This window comes from Xiphophorus hellerii, chromosome 20 (genome assembly GCF_003331165.1).
Source record: "Xiphophorus hellerii strain 12219 chromosome 20, Xiphophorus_hellerii-4.1, whole genome shotgun sequence".
NCBI classification, from domain to species: Eukaryota; Metazoa; Chordata; class Actinopteri; order Cyprinodontiformes; family Poeciliidae; genus Xiphophorus; species Xiphophorus hellerii.
Window position 1 is genome coordinate 14,965,854 of NC_045691.1, and position 14,978 is coordinate 14,980,831.

A 14,978-nucleotide genomic window follows, 5' to 3' on the forward strand; every position below is an offset into this window, starting at 1 on the left:
TAATGCTGACACTGTAATATAATGTCTGTTACTGGTTTCACAATTGGTGACTGTGTGATGTGTTTATGATGTTTTTATTTTTTAATTTTCATGATGTAAAGCATTTTGAACTGTCTTGTTGCTGAAATAAGTTATACAGATAAACTTGATTATTTCTAGAAAACTGGAAACTGGATAAAGCCTGCATTTATCAGGCTTTATCTTCATTTCATTGAAGCAAATTCTGGCATGTCCACATCTTTATCTTATTAACATATTTAACCAATGTTTTAATTGAACTGTAGGCTCCTGGCGAGATGGCTATTTAGACATACTGTATGTTATTTGTGTAGTTTTGGTAATGCATTTTCTTATTTTTTTTTTTTGATTTGAAACAAATGGGACCAAATAGATGCTGAGCATCTGTATGGTCCCATTGAACCTTGAGGAACTGAACCTTGAGGAACTCCACATGTTATTTTTTATTTGTTTTAATTTACAGTTACATAAAGACTCAAAATAGTCTTAAATAAGACTTCAATTAGGTAGGTGCTGTGCCTGAAAGTATCACCTAGTTCTTCTTCAAGTGGTCTATATTATTATCAACTGTGTTAAATGCAGCGCTGAGAGTAAGTAAGACCAAGACTGACATGGTGCTATTATTTGTATTGAAGCAGACCTTTACCAACCCACCTACTGCCTCCAAAAACTATTTGGCAAGTATAAGAATCATGTTGTTATTATTACTGCAAAATGCATTTATCCGGCTTTAAACGCACATCAGTCGAAGAGGGCTTTGTTATTTTTCAATTATCTATTATTATTGCTATGGTTACATGTATTGTGTTTTAATAATAGGAAAATCATGCTAATTAGGATCTTACATGAAACACATTTTCCTTATCAGTGTTGCTTGTTAGTGTCTAATTCATATAAACACATTTCTGCATTTGTAAAACCACAGCTACCATGTTAGCTTGCTTAGTTTTTCCCAGCTTAAGATTTTCTGCTGTGCTCACAGATAAGATCAGAGTAACCACAGTCTTCCTTCTTTATTATTCCAGATACAGGTTGCTGATGCTGCTACCGGAAACATACATCAGAGCACATCCTGTGCATCGAGGTATGACTGACTTCACCTCATAAAAAGACAGAAAAAGGTTAAAATTGAAAGACAGTTTAAAGAAATAGTTTTTATGTTAGACATATGGAGTTTTTATCTATTTAAATGTCAATATCAAGACATTTAATGACATATATTTAGGCACCAATGAAAGACCAATATTATTTATTTTGTGGAAAGAAACTCCATATATTGCAACTTCATTTTAGGCAAAACTACAATAGATATATTTAAAATGTACATTATTATTACATATAAAACTTGCACACGTTTGTATAACTCATACTTATATTTAGCTCAATGTTAATTGCAGTGGTAAAAAAGTTTACTTTTTTGAGTTGTTTTCTACACTAGTGTGATACATTTCTTGCAAAGTAGGAGTATTTTAATTGTGTGTCTTAAATGACAAATTTTATGTTGAGTTTTATCTTCCCAGAAAATACATCATTAGAGGTTTTTGCTGTTTCTACAAAACCAAAAGTGGTTTATGGGTTATTTTCCTTTTATGACAATGCAAAATTCTGCATTGATGAGACTTAATTTCTCAGAAGAATATGTATTATAATCCCTACATACACATCAAATTTGTTTAGTGGTTTTGGGTGGAATAAAATCAAGACTGCACAGGGTTTGCACAAGACAAAGGTGATATACCGAAGGACGTTTTAATAGAGAAGTCTAGAATTACCGACTACTTCATTTATTTTCTGAGAAGTGAAGCAAATCTTCAGAAAAAAAAAGAAAATAGTATATAGTAATATTCACACAAATGAAATCATACACAGAACCCAGAAATGTGCATAAAGTGTAATTAAAATATCTGTAAACGTACTTGATCCAAAAAGGAAAATTCTGGTTTGTTATCTTATGAGCAATAATTTTTGGTGAACTATTCCCCCAATTTAAAGTAGTAGCTCTTAGTACTCTTCTCTTCATGTGAGGTCAAATAAAAATAAATACTCAGGTTCTCTACTAATTAAGATGTTTATCTCCTGGTAATTTCAGGTTGTGAGTAAAAGATTAATGCATCGCATCTGAAACTCATTCACAGTTTTCAAAGTAATGTTAAACTGACTTTTGACAGTATTTGAGCAGAGTTACAGAAGTGCCTTTCATAAAAAAATCAACCTGTATTTTCGCTCGTACTTATAAGCTAGTTCAAGCAAGAGTGGAGGTGTTTTCGACATCCGTTTACTAAGAAGCATGCTGGTGAGTGGTTGTATATCTTGCAGGTTAATCATCAGTGTGTGGTTATTTCCATGTGCACTCCATATGCAAACGCACACTGTCATGTTCTTACCGAAAAGCTGCTAAGTTTCCGTTACCTTTACCGCAGTGTACTTTTTCCCTCAAAAAAAGAGGAAATGGTCCAGATAAAGGTTAGAAAAACATAACAAAAATACTTCTAGTGTAAATTTTAATTACTGAAGATAATGTTTTGTTTCCTAACTATAACCTCTATTGTAATGGAGACTGCTGAAAAGACTGGAAAACACAGATTTCAGTCTTAATCTCCCTATAATAGACAGTACAAAGAAAAACATATTTTTAGTACTAAATCACCTTATTATCTTACAGAGCATTGTATGCTAAAGTAGTTGCTATAACAACTATTTACTTGAAAAGTTCAAGAAGCAAACGCTTGGAAACAGATTTATGCAGTTCACAATACCTATATGAGATTCTGAGTAATTACTTCAGAAACAAATTCAAAATTTAGCGTGAGACTGAGGCAGTTTTTTCAGTGTTAGGAACTAATCTTTGCCTCTTATTCAAGAAAAAATGGTTTAAGAAGTCCAAAAATAACTCAGGAGGCCCCAGAGGCAGCAAATTTTCCAAAATCAGGAGTTAGAAGGAAAACAGTCAGCAGTTTTACTACCATATAGCAGTTGACTGTATGGTGAGCTGAGACAAAGATTAAAACTGTAGCCGTATTTGAGTTTATACTTACTAAACAAAGCCAAAACTTGTATGCATCAAGACTGGCTTACTAAATATACTGGGTAGATTTGTTTTTAATTCTGTGGCACTACATTCCAACAGAAAATGAGCAGGAAAAAAAAAGGGAAGACATGCAGCAAATTCCCCAAGATCAGGACTTTAACCCTGGACAGCTGAGTCAAAAACCAACAGCTTGCATAGAGTAACTTCCAAGTTGGATACTTTGTTTTACAACCTGTTAGCTTCCAATCAGGGCAATTTATAAATCTATTAATGTAAGGTTTCTTTTTTGTTGCGTTACAATACGCCATGCCAAAAACTCATGAATGAAGCCAGTGCTAATGTTATTCTTCAGGAACCTGGACAAAGTTTGAGTTACCAGAAGTACCATAGTTATTGCATGATATGCACAAAATATTGACTTACCTGGAATGAACTCGCCAACATTATTATACTTAACCAAAGATGTGACAGTAATCTTGCTAAAAAGTTGCCTTTATCCGAGAAATGTCAGGCTTGATAGAACTACTCCAGCTCTTAATGTGGTTTTGTCTCATCATCATCCAAAAACATAGAGTTTGTCCTCAGTGTATAGACAGAGATGTTCTTATGAGGAGTTGTTTGGACTTGGATTGGTTGAGCCTGAATGAATAAATCTGGCATATGACTCATCCTAGAACTTGTTTCTATCTAGCAGCTGAAATCGAACACTGAAGACAGACAACTGGTCACTCATACTACAAAAAGCATCCGTAATCGATGTAGAGGAGGATATTAACAAAAAGGACTACAGCTGAATATACATAGGATTCTAACTTTTTAAAACTATGTGTGAGTATTAAAACTTTCTAACTTGTCAGTTTTAGTTACCCTCTTTATTACTAAAATTCGATTAAGATTTCTTAATGGAAGATGAAAATCTTCCATTAATTGTTTTCCACCTAATGTGAGAACTGGTTGCAGGGATACCACACCCAAAGGGAGCATTGCTGGAGAGAACCAACCCAGTAATACTCTTAATTCAAAAGTTTTCAAAGTTTGAAAGAGCTATCCCCCCCCCTCTCCCAAACTACATAATTGCTATTATTTCTGTAAACGTTTTGCTGTTGCTATGCTTTCATATTCCAGACAGTCATATGTTTCACTGATGTTGTGGTGTGTCCCTGCTTTAGCTATGTGTAGCGCTACAACATATGAATCTTCATTTACCTTGTCATTTGTAATGCTAAAAGTATGAACTTTCTGCAACAACTGCTAAAATAAAAATAAAACAAAAACTCGTGTTTGTGGCAGTGGAGCATATTTTAGATCCAGCCCATGAAAATCCCAACTTTATGGTCATTTAGTCAAATTTTTGTTGACTAAGACTATCTCCTTACTCACTATAACTTTGGGCAGTGAAAATCTCTCAATTTTATTTCTGCACTGGTGTGGGATAGTTGGCTGAAGTCCACAGTTACGTTTTCATTTCTTTTCACCTTCATGTCACGACCCCCAGCAAAGAGCTATGGCACTATGGTCTGTTTCTTTGAAAAGCCCTGCTCCAACTCATTGTGACTGCATACAAAGGTGTTCCTACACCAAAGAGCTATTTAGTCCCTGGGTTTGCCTTTGGATCTCCTTGCAGTGGGATTTGACCTGGAAAACCTCAGAAAGGAGTTATTTTGATCAGATGCATGAACTACTTTAACGGATGTTTCCATTTTATGCAGATCCAAAAATGGGATTCCAGAGAGCAGAGTGAACTGGTTTCCTAGGAAGGAAGACAATAAGGAAGGAACTATGCGTAATAAACTACAGCGTTGACAAGATGAGGTCTGCGTACCACTTATGAGGTGGAACTATTTGCCTCAGGGAAACCTGCTCCAGGTGAGCTCCTCCTGATCACACCGGATGAACATCAACTGCGGGAGTCACCTGCCAGTCACACCCTGCATTGGGAGAAGGTAGGAGCACGCACACACACACACCGCCACACACCCCAGACACACACTCCAACCCCTGCACATCTCTGAGGATATGACACACAGTGTAAAAGTTAAATGATTTATTATAATTCTTGGGTGATAAAAGACAACTAAAACAGTTTTGCTGATTTTATTGAATGTGTAGAAACACTAAGGGAACTTTGATTACTCGGCATAAGTAAGAAGGAGAATAAGAAAGTGATGTAACAAATACATGGAACAATTTTAAAACTAGGTAATAAAATAAAATTAAGAATTTAAATAAAGGAATAATAATATACAGCCACATTCATTAAATTAGAATACGTATACGTAAAAAACATATTTAGGAGTTTATGCAGATTCATTAGACACAGACTGATGTGGGCTTAATGAAAAGTATGTTTAACACTTGGTTAAAGTTGTTATTTTCTAAAAGTAATTTCAATGTAATAAACAAACCTCAATGGTATGCATAATCTGAGTCATTTACTGAGTATGACTGCGTAAGAAGATAAATTTAAAGATGCAATAATGATTCTATGTAAATGCCTGATGGGTCTTTGACATCTTTTTCTTTAATGAGTTAACCAATGCAACTGCTTAGGCAACATCTTCAATCACAACCTGAAACTACTGACCTCCTTTGTGGGGAATGATGGTTAGAACAGAAAGAGCTAGAGTCAATGAAATTACTAGTTCAAAGATCAGACAAACACGTTTCACAGAGGTGAATTAGTACCTCACCTCACCTGTTTGAACATTTTAAAACCTGACTAGAACATTTTTATGACTGATGGTTTCGGGAATGCTTTTTCCTGTCCAGTAAGCAATGTGTTACACTGGCTTAAGTGTGGAGAAGCAAAAATATGAGCTGCTTTTTCAGCAGGTTTAGCTTTACCAGCGTTTCTTTATTAAAGGAAGGAAAATTAGTTGATGGATGTAGCATGTGAATCCAGAGTTGGACAAGGAGGGAAATCAAGGTAGATGGCCCATCAGGCTGGTGGGCTCTAAAGCACAAAGTGATTAATTAAAACAGATTTATATTTACAAAGAGAAAACGTAAACGACAGTGGATTTAGTGTGGAACCTTGTTGAACACCTTTGAGAAGTCACTAACCTTCATGGAGAAATTGTAATCTAACACAGAAGGACATTATTAATAACTTAATTCCTACAAAAAGGATCAGGTTTTGTTGGTTTTATTTTTTGTTGCTATATTTTTAGAGAAACAGAACTTCATCCCTTCTAAGTTTATATGTCATAAGATTTTCTTTTATGGCAATTCTCTATCTTTTTAAAAATAAAATAATAAAAAAGAGAGATTGTTTAAGCTTATTAATGGGGAGAGTTATGAATGAGTTTTGAAATTATGAATGTAAATAAATAATGTGCTTTTGAAATTAGTTATAGCTTTAAAGCTGTAGATTTTCAGATATCCAACCATATGACTGACATAGTGGGTTGGGTTTTTTTTTTTAAGGGGAAAAGGCAACGTGATGCTGACTTAAAGCCCACACAAGGGTTCCTGTTTCACAATCGAGTGGAGCTGTGCACAAGCAACCTTGTGTCACGACTCACAGAGAACGACTTAATATGTTTCTGTTTAATCTGCTCATCTTCATTTTGACTCTTAATGTGTTTATTGTTGATTCGGATGCCACAAAATGTAACAAAGGTAGGAAAAATAACCTTTTGGGTGTTTTTAAAAAAAATTGTGTAATGATGTAGAATTTTTTTTTTGTTTCTGTCTTTTTTCTGAAGTACTTAGAAGTTAAACTTTTGTTTTTCTCCAACTTGTGAAATATGTAGGTGAGAAATTGACAGAATCCCATAGAGGCAAAATACTATGTACGCCGTGTGGGGAAGGAACTTTTCGGGCAACACCAAAGGATTCTAAAAGTTGTGATGCATGCACTCTGTGTGATGAAGGTAGTAGTAAAAGCCTTGCTAACATGTACTGACTAAAAGCTGTTCTGTGAACAGCCAATGATAAAGTGTAAACATTGAATGAAGCCTTCTGTCCTTTAGCTACTTTTTACAAATTAAACCAACGACTCTGTAGTTTAAATCCTAAAATGTATTATTTTTTGGGTTTTACAGAATTAGGAAGCTTCATCAAAGATAAGTGCACCACAGTGAAAAATACTGTATGTGGATGTCGTGATGGCTTTGTTCCATTTTCAAGCGATTCAGGCGTCTGTAAATGTGATATAGGCTCTGGACTGGAAAATGGAGGTAAGGTATAGACTCAAACAAATTTCTTAGGTTCTATTAATTTGATCCAAAGGCTGAACCTTAATGAAAACAATTATTTTTCCCACTGGCAGTTTGTTCAAAGTGCAAGGAAGGTTATTTCAACAAGGATATTGACAAACCATGTCAAAAATGGAAAGAGTGAGTTTCAATAGTTGCACACCATTTGAAACCTCAAGTACACATGTAGCTAAAAGCCTGTTGTTTTTGTCTTTGTTATGTTATTGCAGCTGTAAGTCTGCAGGGATTAAACAGGCTGGAAATTCAACCTCTGACGTCGTGTGTAAGGAGATGATAAATGATAGTCAGACCACTGTAGCCCCCACAGCAATCAAAACGGTTTTCCCCTCACTTTCAACGACACGCCGTCCACATGAGGGGGCTCCAACACAGACACTCTCGAGTACCACCACAACTACTGTTCAGTTAACCACTGTGAGAAACACAATGCAGCTCACAAAGCATTCACATAGGTAAGACTTTTCCTGCTTTCTGTCATGCTCCGATTTTAGGGTGATGTAAGCTGTAGCTGGACTGTCTCATCTTATTCCAGGTACGGCCATTCTCATTTTGGGAATTGCTGGACTGCTCGGGCTGACAGCAATGACCTGCAAGCTGCATGTTACACCCTGCTGGAAGTCAAAACCAGCAGTACAGAGTAAGTTAAAGGCAATCTGGGCTCACAGGTGTTAATTTAGTGACAAAATATACAGCTCTGGAAAAAATTGAGACCTCTGCACTGAACATCTCCTGGTTGTTCTGCCTAATATTGATTTCTGAACTCTTCCTGTTAAATACTAAAACATTTGTATTGTTGTTTCTAAATGAACATGAACTTGTTTTCTTTGCATTATTTGAGGTCTGCATCTTTTTGTTATTTTGACCATTTCTCATTTTCTGCAAATAAATTCTGAATTTATGCTTGGAATTTCAGAGACATGTTGTCAGTAGTTAATAGAATAAAAGGACAATGTTCATTTTACTTAAACATTTACCTATAAGGAGTAAAGTCAGAGAAAATGCTAATTTTAAGTGGTCTCTTAATTCTTTCCAGAACTGTATATATTCATTTAAGTGCAAGAACATTGGAGACACCTGTAGCAAAAAAAGTCATTCAGTTTTTATACTGGAATAAGATGCCAGTGTGTTTCTCCTGCACAGGTGATTGTCCATTTTAACTTACCATCAAACAACACATTATTTAGTAAATAAAAACATTTGTATGCATTTTATTGACTGTCTAAGTTATTTTTTGTGTTTTTTGATTTAATAATCCAAGATGGTTTGGCATAGCATAATGGAAAATAGTGGTAAATGTTTCCTAATTACTTTTGTCTTAATCATATGTACATTTTTGTTTACAGCCAAAGACTCTTTGTGTCGGAGGCCAGTTGAGGAAAGCGGTGATGGCAGTGAGTCCTCTTTGAAACTAAACCCAGAGCCGTGAGATGAAGTTTTTCTTTGACGAAAATCCTCATCTGATACTTCAGAGAGTCATCCCTGGAAAAGTTTAATTTACTGCAGACCCCTCAGATCCTCCTTGTATTGTTTGTTGTGTGTTACATAAAACACAGAACATCTGCATTGTAACAGGTGTGTTTTTAATCTATACTGTGGTCAAAATTTGACTGTTTGTTCTGTGGTAATACAGTGTAGGATTTTTGAATTATACCTCGCTTTTTAAAACTGTGAAACCATTCAAGGTAGACATTTGTATTCTTGATGTTATACTTCTTAGGAGGAATTATAATGGCTGACATGGTGTATATGGTTTTTTTCTCATAAGTATACATTTGCCAGTACTACCTGGTGAATTTTCTTCTATATGCATTTATATGCAGGTTTTATAGACCTTCTGCTGACATTATACATGCTCTAATAGGGCTGGGACAACTCTGAGAAATATGCACTTTGAACAATAATGTGGGTATAAACTATAAAACATACCCTATACAAATGTTAAAAAAAACTATAGAACAAAATTTCTCTTTTTCATTTACATTGCTTTTTAAGTTTCTTTGTTGTGTTATTCAGTGTTTTCTTGGTCTGTTCCAACAGTCGTATGTCTCTTTTGTACAAGATTAAAAAAAAAATCTGTTTTCAGAAATATGTGGGGTGAGGGAAAGTACCACATGGAGCAAAATGTGCTTCTTTTTCCCCCCCACCAAGAGTTGCCTCCTCTGTTTTCTTGTTCTGGTGTTTGGAAAGACTGATATTGTAAATGTGAATACTTTCATGTTGTTTGTGCCTTGCTGGAAATATTTTTCAGATTAGTGCAGTCAGAGGAGTATGAAACTTTGCCCCAATTACCTTTCACCATTTACCAGATGAGCACTAAGTAGCTTCATGCCTGGTTGCATCTCAGTGAGTTGTAAAATCGACCCGAAAGGAAACTGCAGATATGTTGATTCATTCTAAGAATTGAAGGTTCCTTTCAAGAAGGTGATATTGGTTTAGGTAGGAAAAATATTTAAAAATACCATGACTGGATTAATTTTGTATTTGTTTATTTTATTTTACATTAAAATGAACATGTTACATATGCAGTGTAAAGTAAAGTGTCCTCTATTCAAGTTTTTCTGCAAATGTATTATTTATTGAAATAATATCACTTATACTGATGTAAAGTTATGAACATTTTACTTCTATAGCTTTTGGAACTATGTATGAGCAATGGTGGGTTTTTTTTTATACCGATGACATCTCTCTGTCTGGCCAAGGGGGAGACACCACAATGGAAAAAAACAAAGCAAAACCAAAACAATTCTCTGTTGAATCCTAAATAGTTTTCCTGCTCATGTTCAAGTTACTAGTTCAATAGGGTTGGGCTGCCCTCATGTGGTATGTAAAGTTTAGGCACTGTAAAAAAAATAAAGAAAACATCAGAGACTATTGTTGTGTTTTTTTTTAGAAGTCTGGGATGCTTTTTACTACCTCTAGTTTAAAATCTAGTGCTGGATAATGAAATAAAAAATCATCTTGATCGTGAAATCATATAAAAGAAAAGAATTGAATGGTTTTCTGGAATGAAACCTTCCCAGATCAATATTTTAAGTGTTCTAGAAAAGTTGTATTTTTTAAATTTTTTTATTTTATTATTTACCTTTGATGGATTGAGTTGCACAAGGTGTGATATTTAGGCAAGAACCACCATGGCTTCTAAATGTGAAGGTCTGCTGCAGACAGAATAACAGATGAAAGAGTACCTCCCCAAAACTGCCTGTAAATGTCACTGATCCAGGAAGTTGGTGCGCAGTTTCAGAGAAATTAAGCACACTTTACACGGAACAAACTTGTTTGGGGTTTTTTGAGTTGTAGCCTGACTTACTAGCACCTGAAGATAAATATCATCCATTCATTCGTGTCTATGTATATTTCTGGTTGTTTTTTTTACCCATATTGTACGTTTTTTCTTCGTGTGTGTACGACAAACTTGCATTTATATTCTGTATATTATTTGAGTAAAAATGTATTGATCTCTGAATAAGCCTTTGTGACTTTCTTTGTGCTATTTCTGTAAATTTAAGACAGTTATTAGGTGTGTTTTGTAAATTCACTAACCCTTATTTTAAGTAGTTGATTAACATTACAATATCCACTGTGCACATCACAGTATGGTGCTTTTCAAATATTCTTCTCTGTTACCAGTTGAACTTGACCTTATTATAATCACACTGATCATACATAACATTATGATTAATTAAAAATGAACAGAAACAGGATGTGCTATTGGATTTGAGCCAGTTTTGGTTCCCTACTCACACACACACACACACAAAACAATAAAAGAATAAAGTACACTCTTCAAGCTGTCTCTGGTTAGAACTTATGGGCTAAGGTTCATTATCATTATCATGTTCTTGTTTTCAAATAGCTACATAATGGAAGATAATCTTAGCTTCACAAAAATTCATGTCAACGAACATGAACTCATCCATTTTATTTTAAAAGTTAACATACAGTTTTAAAGACATCGAATATTTGGATTTGATTTGAGGACTACACCTTGGTGGTTGTCAACTGGACCAGGATATATTAGGCAACAAATGAATATTTGATCATCAAAGGTGTTGAAAGTAAGAAAAATGAGCAGATGGTTATCATTTCCAAAACTGCAGTTCTTGTGTCCATGTCTATTAAAAGTGATCCTTAAAGGAAGTGATTTGAACATTCATCAACATGGTGGCTGAGTAGGGTTACAAAAGTTAAAGTAATGTAGCTCAAACTGTTGAAAAGTTTTGTGATGGTTCTAATAAAACCATCACAGCATGGATCACAGTTTGTTGTGGCTACACAGGCATGGATCAATCAGTGGGTCCATGCCGATGTGATAATCTTTGGGTTTGTAAATTGTGATGATTTTATGGTTTTGGATTTTCATGTCTTAGCTCCAATGCTGTTTTGAACTGTGGTCCCTGTTGCATTGTGGTCGCCTGCTTCCTTTCATGCATTCTGTTTCATTTACTTCTTTTATTCTTGTGAGGCCTGTCGCTGCGATCCTTTGTCACCTTTGTTTGAGTATCTTTAGTTATACATAAAGCAGCAAATACAAAGAAAAGTAATTAAAAGTTGTCAGTTAACTAAATATCTTTTTTTTTCAACCTGACAAAAGAAAAGCTAATTAATCTGGAAAAAACCTTGCATCTTTGCAAACAGCAAACTTATGCAGTAGCTGCAAGGCTACATAAAACATATGTTTTTTTTTCTGATTAGTCATACAAATCTCCATTCTCCCACAAAGGAAAAATACCAAAAAAAGGTTGGGTAAATGACAAACACAATGGGTTCAATGGGTTCAATGAAGTGAAATTTGTGGTAGGTTCGAATAACATTTTTTGGTTTTCTTTAACTTTGACTCACACACAACGTTTGAGTTCAAGAATATAATTTACATTTATACATAATGCCACTAACAACTTTTTTGTGTCTTACTTGATATTTCTAACACAAGGGCATAAAATCTGCCTCTAAACTCTTGTTTCATACCTGTGTGCTTCAGTTTTGCACTTGCTAGTTGCATGTGAAGAGACATTATATAGGGCTCTGTCAGCCATCGCCTACACTATGAGCTACAGAAGGGGGTGTCCAGGTGTATGGAAAAAATTGCTTCCACAGTGTCATCACTGTCATTTGTGGTTTTACACAGACAGACTCCTCCGACTACTGTTTGAGTTACGTAAATGCTAATCATTGGCTACGTCACATCCTACAGGAGGTGTTTCGCTGCAGCTGTCTACATGTGTGGTTATATCATGTCTTTAAGAAACTGAAAAGAGAACGTTGGTATCTGTGGCGGTACAGCTACAGATCATGACGTTTGGAACAAGAGCAAACTCAGACTGAAGCAAAACAGGAACAGAGAATCAGATAAGAGAATTACTGCAAATACATGGTAATGAGAAACGAATGTATTTGGCCCAATGAAGCACTGAGGCATTACCGTCTGTCATCTTGATCTCCATCTGCGGGAATGGCTTCAGCATATAAGACGCACTCAGAGTACCTTATGGTCAACCTGGAGAACAAACAGAGACTGTAATTCTGCCAACACAGACAGAAACATTAGAGAAACCAAGTATTAAAATCAATTATTAAAGAAAGAGGTTTCAACTAAAATTTTAAATTTGATTGATAAACTAGACCCATTCCAGATGCCGAATAGCAAATGTAGTTAGCATTTTGGGAGCTTAGGCAACTGAACATTTCAAACAGATAAGTGGAGAACTACTTAGCTTTGTACGCTTTAGTTTATTGCATTTATAAATTGTGGAGTACTTATTATTTAGACCAATATTTAGCTTTATACTTTTAATATCAGAGAAAGACCCAGAGAAACTCTTGTTAGTTTGCTTAGCACCCCGGAACAAGAATCAAACATGGAGAACCAACATTTAGCTTTATCCAAAGCTAAAACTCAACCCAGAACAATTGGAACCAACATTTAGTTTTATACCTCTCTAACCTTTTAGTCTTTCTTTTGGCTTTTTTGTTTTGTTTATATTTCCTTCTAATTCATGTAAAGCACTTTGAACTGCCTTGTCGCTGAAGATGTGCTATATAAATACAATTACCATACCTTTTCTTACCTTACTTGGTTTCTGGCAGTGAAACACTACAACCTGGCTTTGTCTAATTGGCTGTTACCCCCAGTTTTACTTTGTTACCCAGCCTGACTAAAATTCTACAATTCACACTCACTATCTAGATTAATTTTACTTTATGTGCATGCGCTACATTTAACAGTAGGCTTAGACTTCCTAGCCCAAGTACTGTCCAAGTAAGAGGTTGCAGTGGTGCTACTGAGGAAAAAAGTCTATGATACAGACATAGATTAGACTCCTATCAGAGATATCACTTCCAGTCTGGTTCCTTTGTGTTGCGCTGCTGGTAATTATGCTGTTCTATCTGTGCCTCTAACCTCAATGCACGGCCACCCACCTGAGTATGCAGTGACACTAATGCACATGTCTATGTGAACAAACAATTAGTCAAATGTGCACTCAAACCTCACACATGCTTGCTCAATACATGTTCTGGGATGTACTCCACTCTGACTCTCCTCGTGTTCGGCCTGATGTAGTTGTTTGAAAATTAGCAAAGTGTATGTAAATGAACCTCTCATAATGCCTCCTGGTTCTAATACATTTGGTATTGAAACACTGAAAAAGCACATAAAAAACATTGCTCTTCCCAAGTGACCGCTCTCTCCACAGCCTTTAAATAAGATACTTGTCAAATATTTGGGTGCATCACACTTTTGTGCTGGTGCAACCAAAAAAAAGTTAAGTACACCAGAGCAACCAGTGGAGACAGTAAGACCAGAGTGCTGGGACTTACTAATTTCTTAGGTATCTACAGATTATTTTACTTGTAGAAAAAGGTATAACTTAATGCCAGTGAGTAAACAAAACAGGCTCATTGTTAGTTCTAATAATATTTTTGACTCTAAATTAACTGATATAGAATATTGCATAGACTGGACAATGCACAAGGGGAATCCAGATGTCCCATGTGCTCACCCTTTCACAAACATGCATCACAATCTGGTTGGTTTTCAAAGCCAATCTACATTGTGAGTATATATGCTTGAACAATCAAGCAGGTGGAGCAACAGCTCATCAGTGTGTCACTAAAATATATATATATTTTTTTGGCACAAATGCATGTAAACAAGCTTATTTGCAATACAGTGCCTGTATTGCATATTTTTTTATTTGCTTTAGTGCAGTTATGTGCATATGATGTGTTCTTTATTATATGCTTCAACACAAGTTCCAGCAGAGACAGATTTGGGCTGATTTTTTTTTAAATTTAGTTAGTTGGGTGGGTGCACTTAAAAGTGTAGCTTCCTATCCCTACACCTTGAAGTAATTGGGCAGAAAATCATGTGCAAGGAACATATTATTAAATGTGAAACACTCGCTCCCACAAATTTACAAATATATTTTACATTATTTTGTTTTGTGCAGGCCAAGGGAGACTAGCTTTAGTTTTTTTCCTCCACTTTTCTCACCCATTTTTTTTATCAGTGACCTTTTACTTGGTCCGGTCTGCAGTGATAGCTGAGTGGAGTACGCCTGTGACATTTGTTTAGTTAGAGAAAGTCTGGGAGGCAGTCTGATGTAATTGCGTCATCAGCGTATGTCTGAAGACTGTATGTGTGGTTGTGCTGTTACCCACAGATGTGCTGCAGAAGACGTGACTATAACTTAAGTTGAATGTTGCTTTAGTTA

General features: G+C 35.4%; 1 protein-coding gene and 1 long non-coding RNA gene across 2 annotated transcripts; one reads left to right on the forward strand and one right to left on the reverse strand.

Moving 5' to 3' along the window:
* Positions 1–90: 90 nt before the first annotated feature.
* Positions 91–14,694, reverse strand: LOC116710123 (uncharacterized). Its single transcript, XR_004337043.1, has 3 exons — positions 14,683–14,694; positions 8,130–8,134; positions 91–163 (listed from the first exon to the last, which is right to left on the reverse strand). It is a non-coding gene; the product is annotated as an uncharacterized LOC116710123 (long non-coding RNA).
* On the forward strand, positions 6,514–10,135 carry LOC116710120 (tumor necrosis factor receptor superfamily member 4). The gene is given in 8 exon segments (XM_032548950.1): positions 6,514–6,667; positions 6,802–6,921; positions 7,093–7,227; positions 7,320–7,386; positions 7,476–7,704; positions 7,706–7,718; positions 7,799–7,903; positions 8,610–10,135. Coding segments are annotated over 8 exon segments (834 nt in total). The 5' UTR covers positions 6,514–6,585; the 3' UTR covers positions 8,693–10,135.
* Positions 14,695–14,978: the final 284 nt, after the last annotated feature.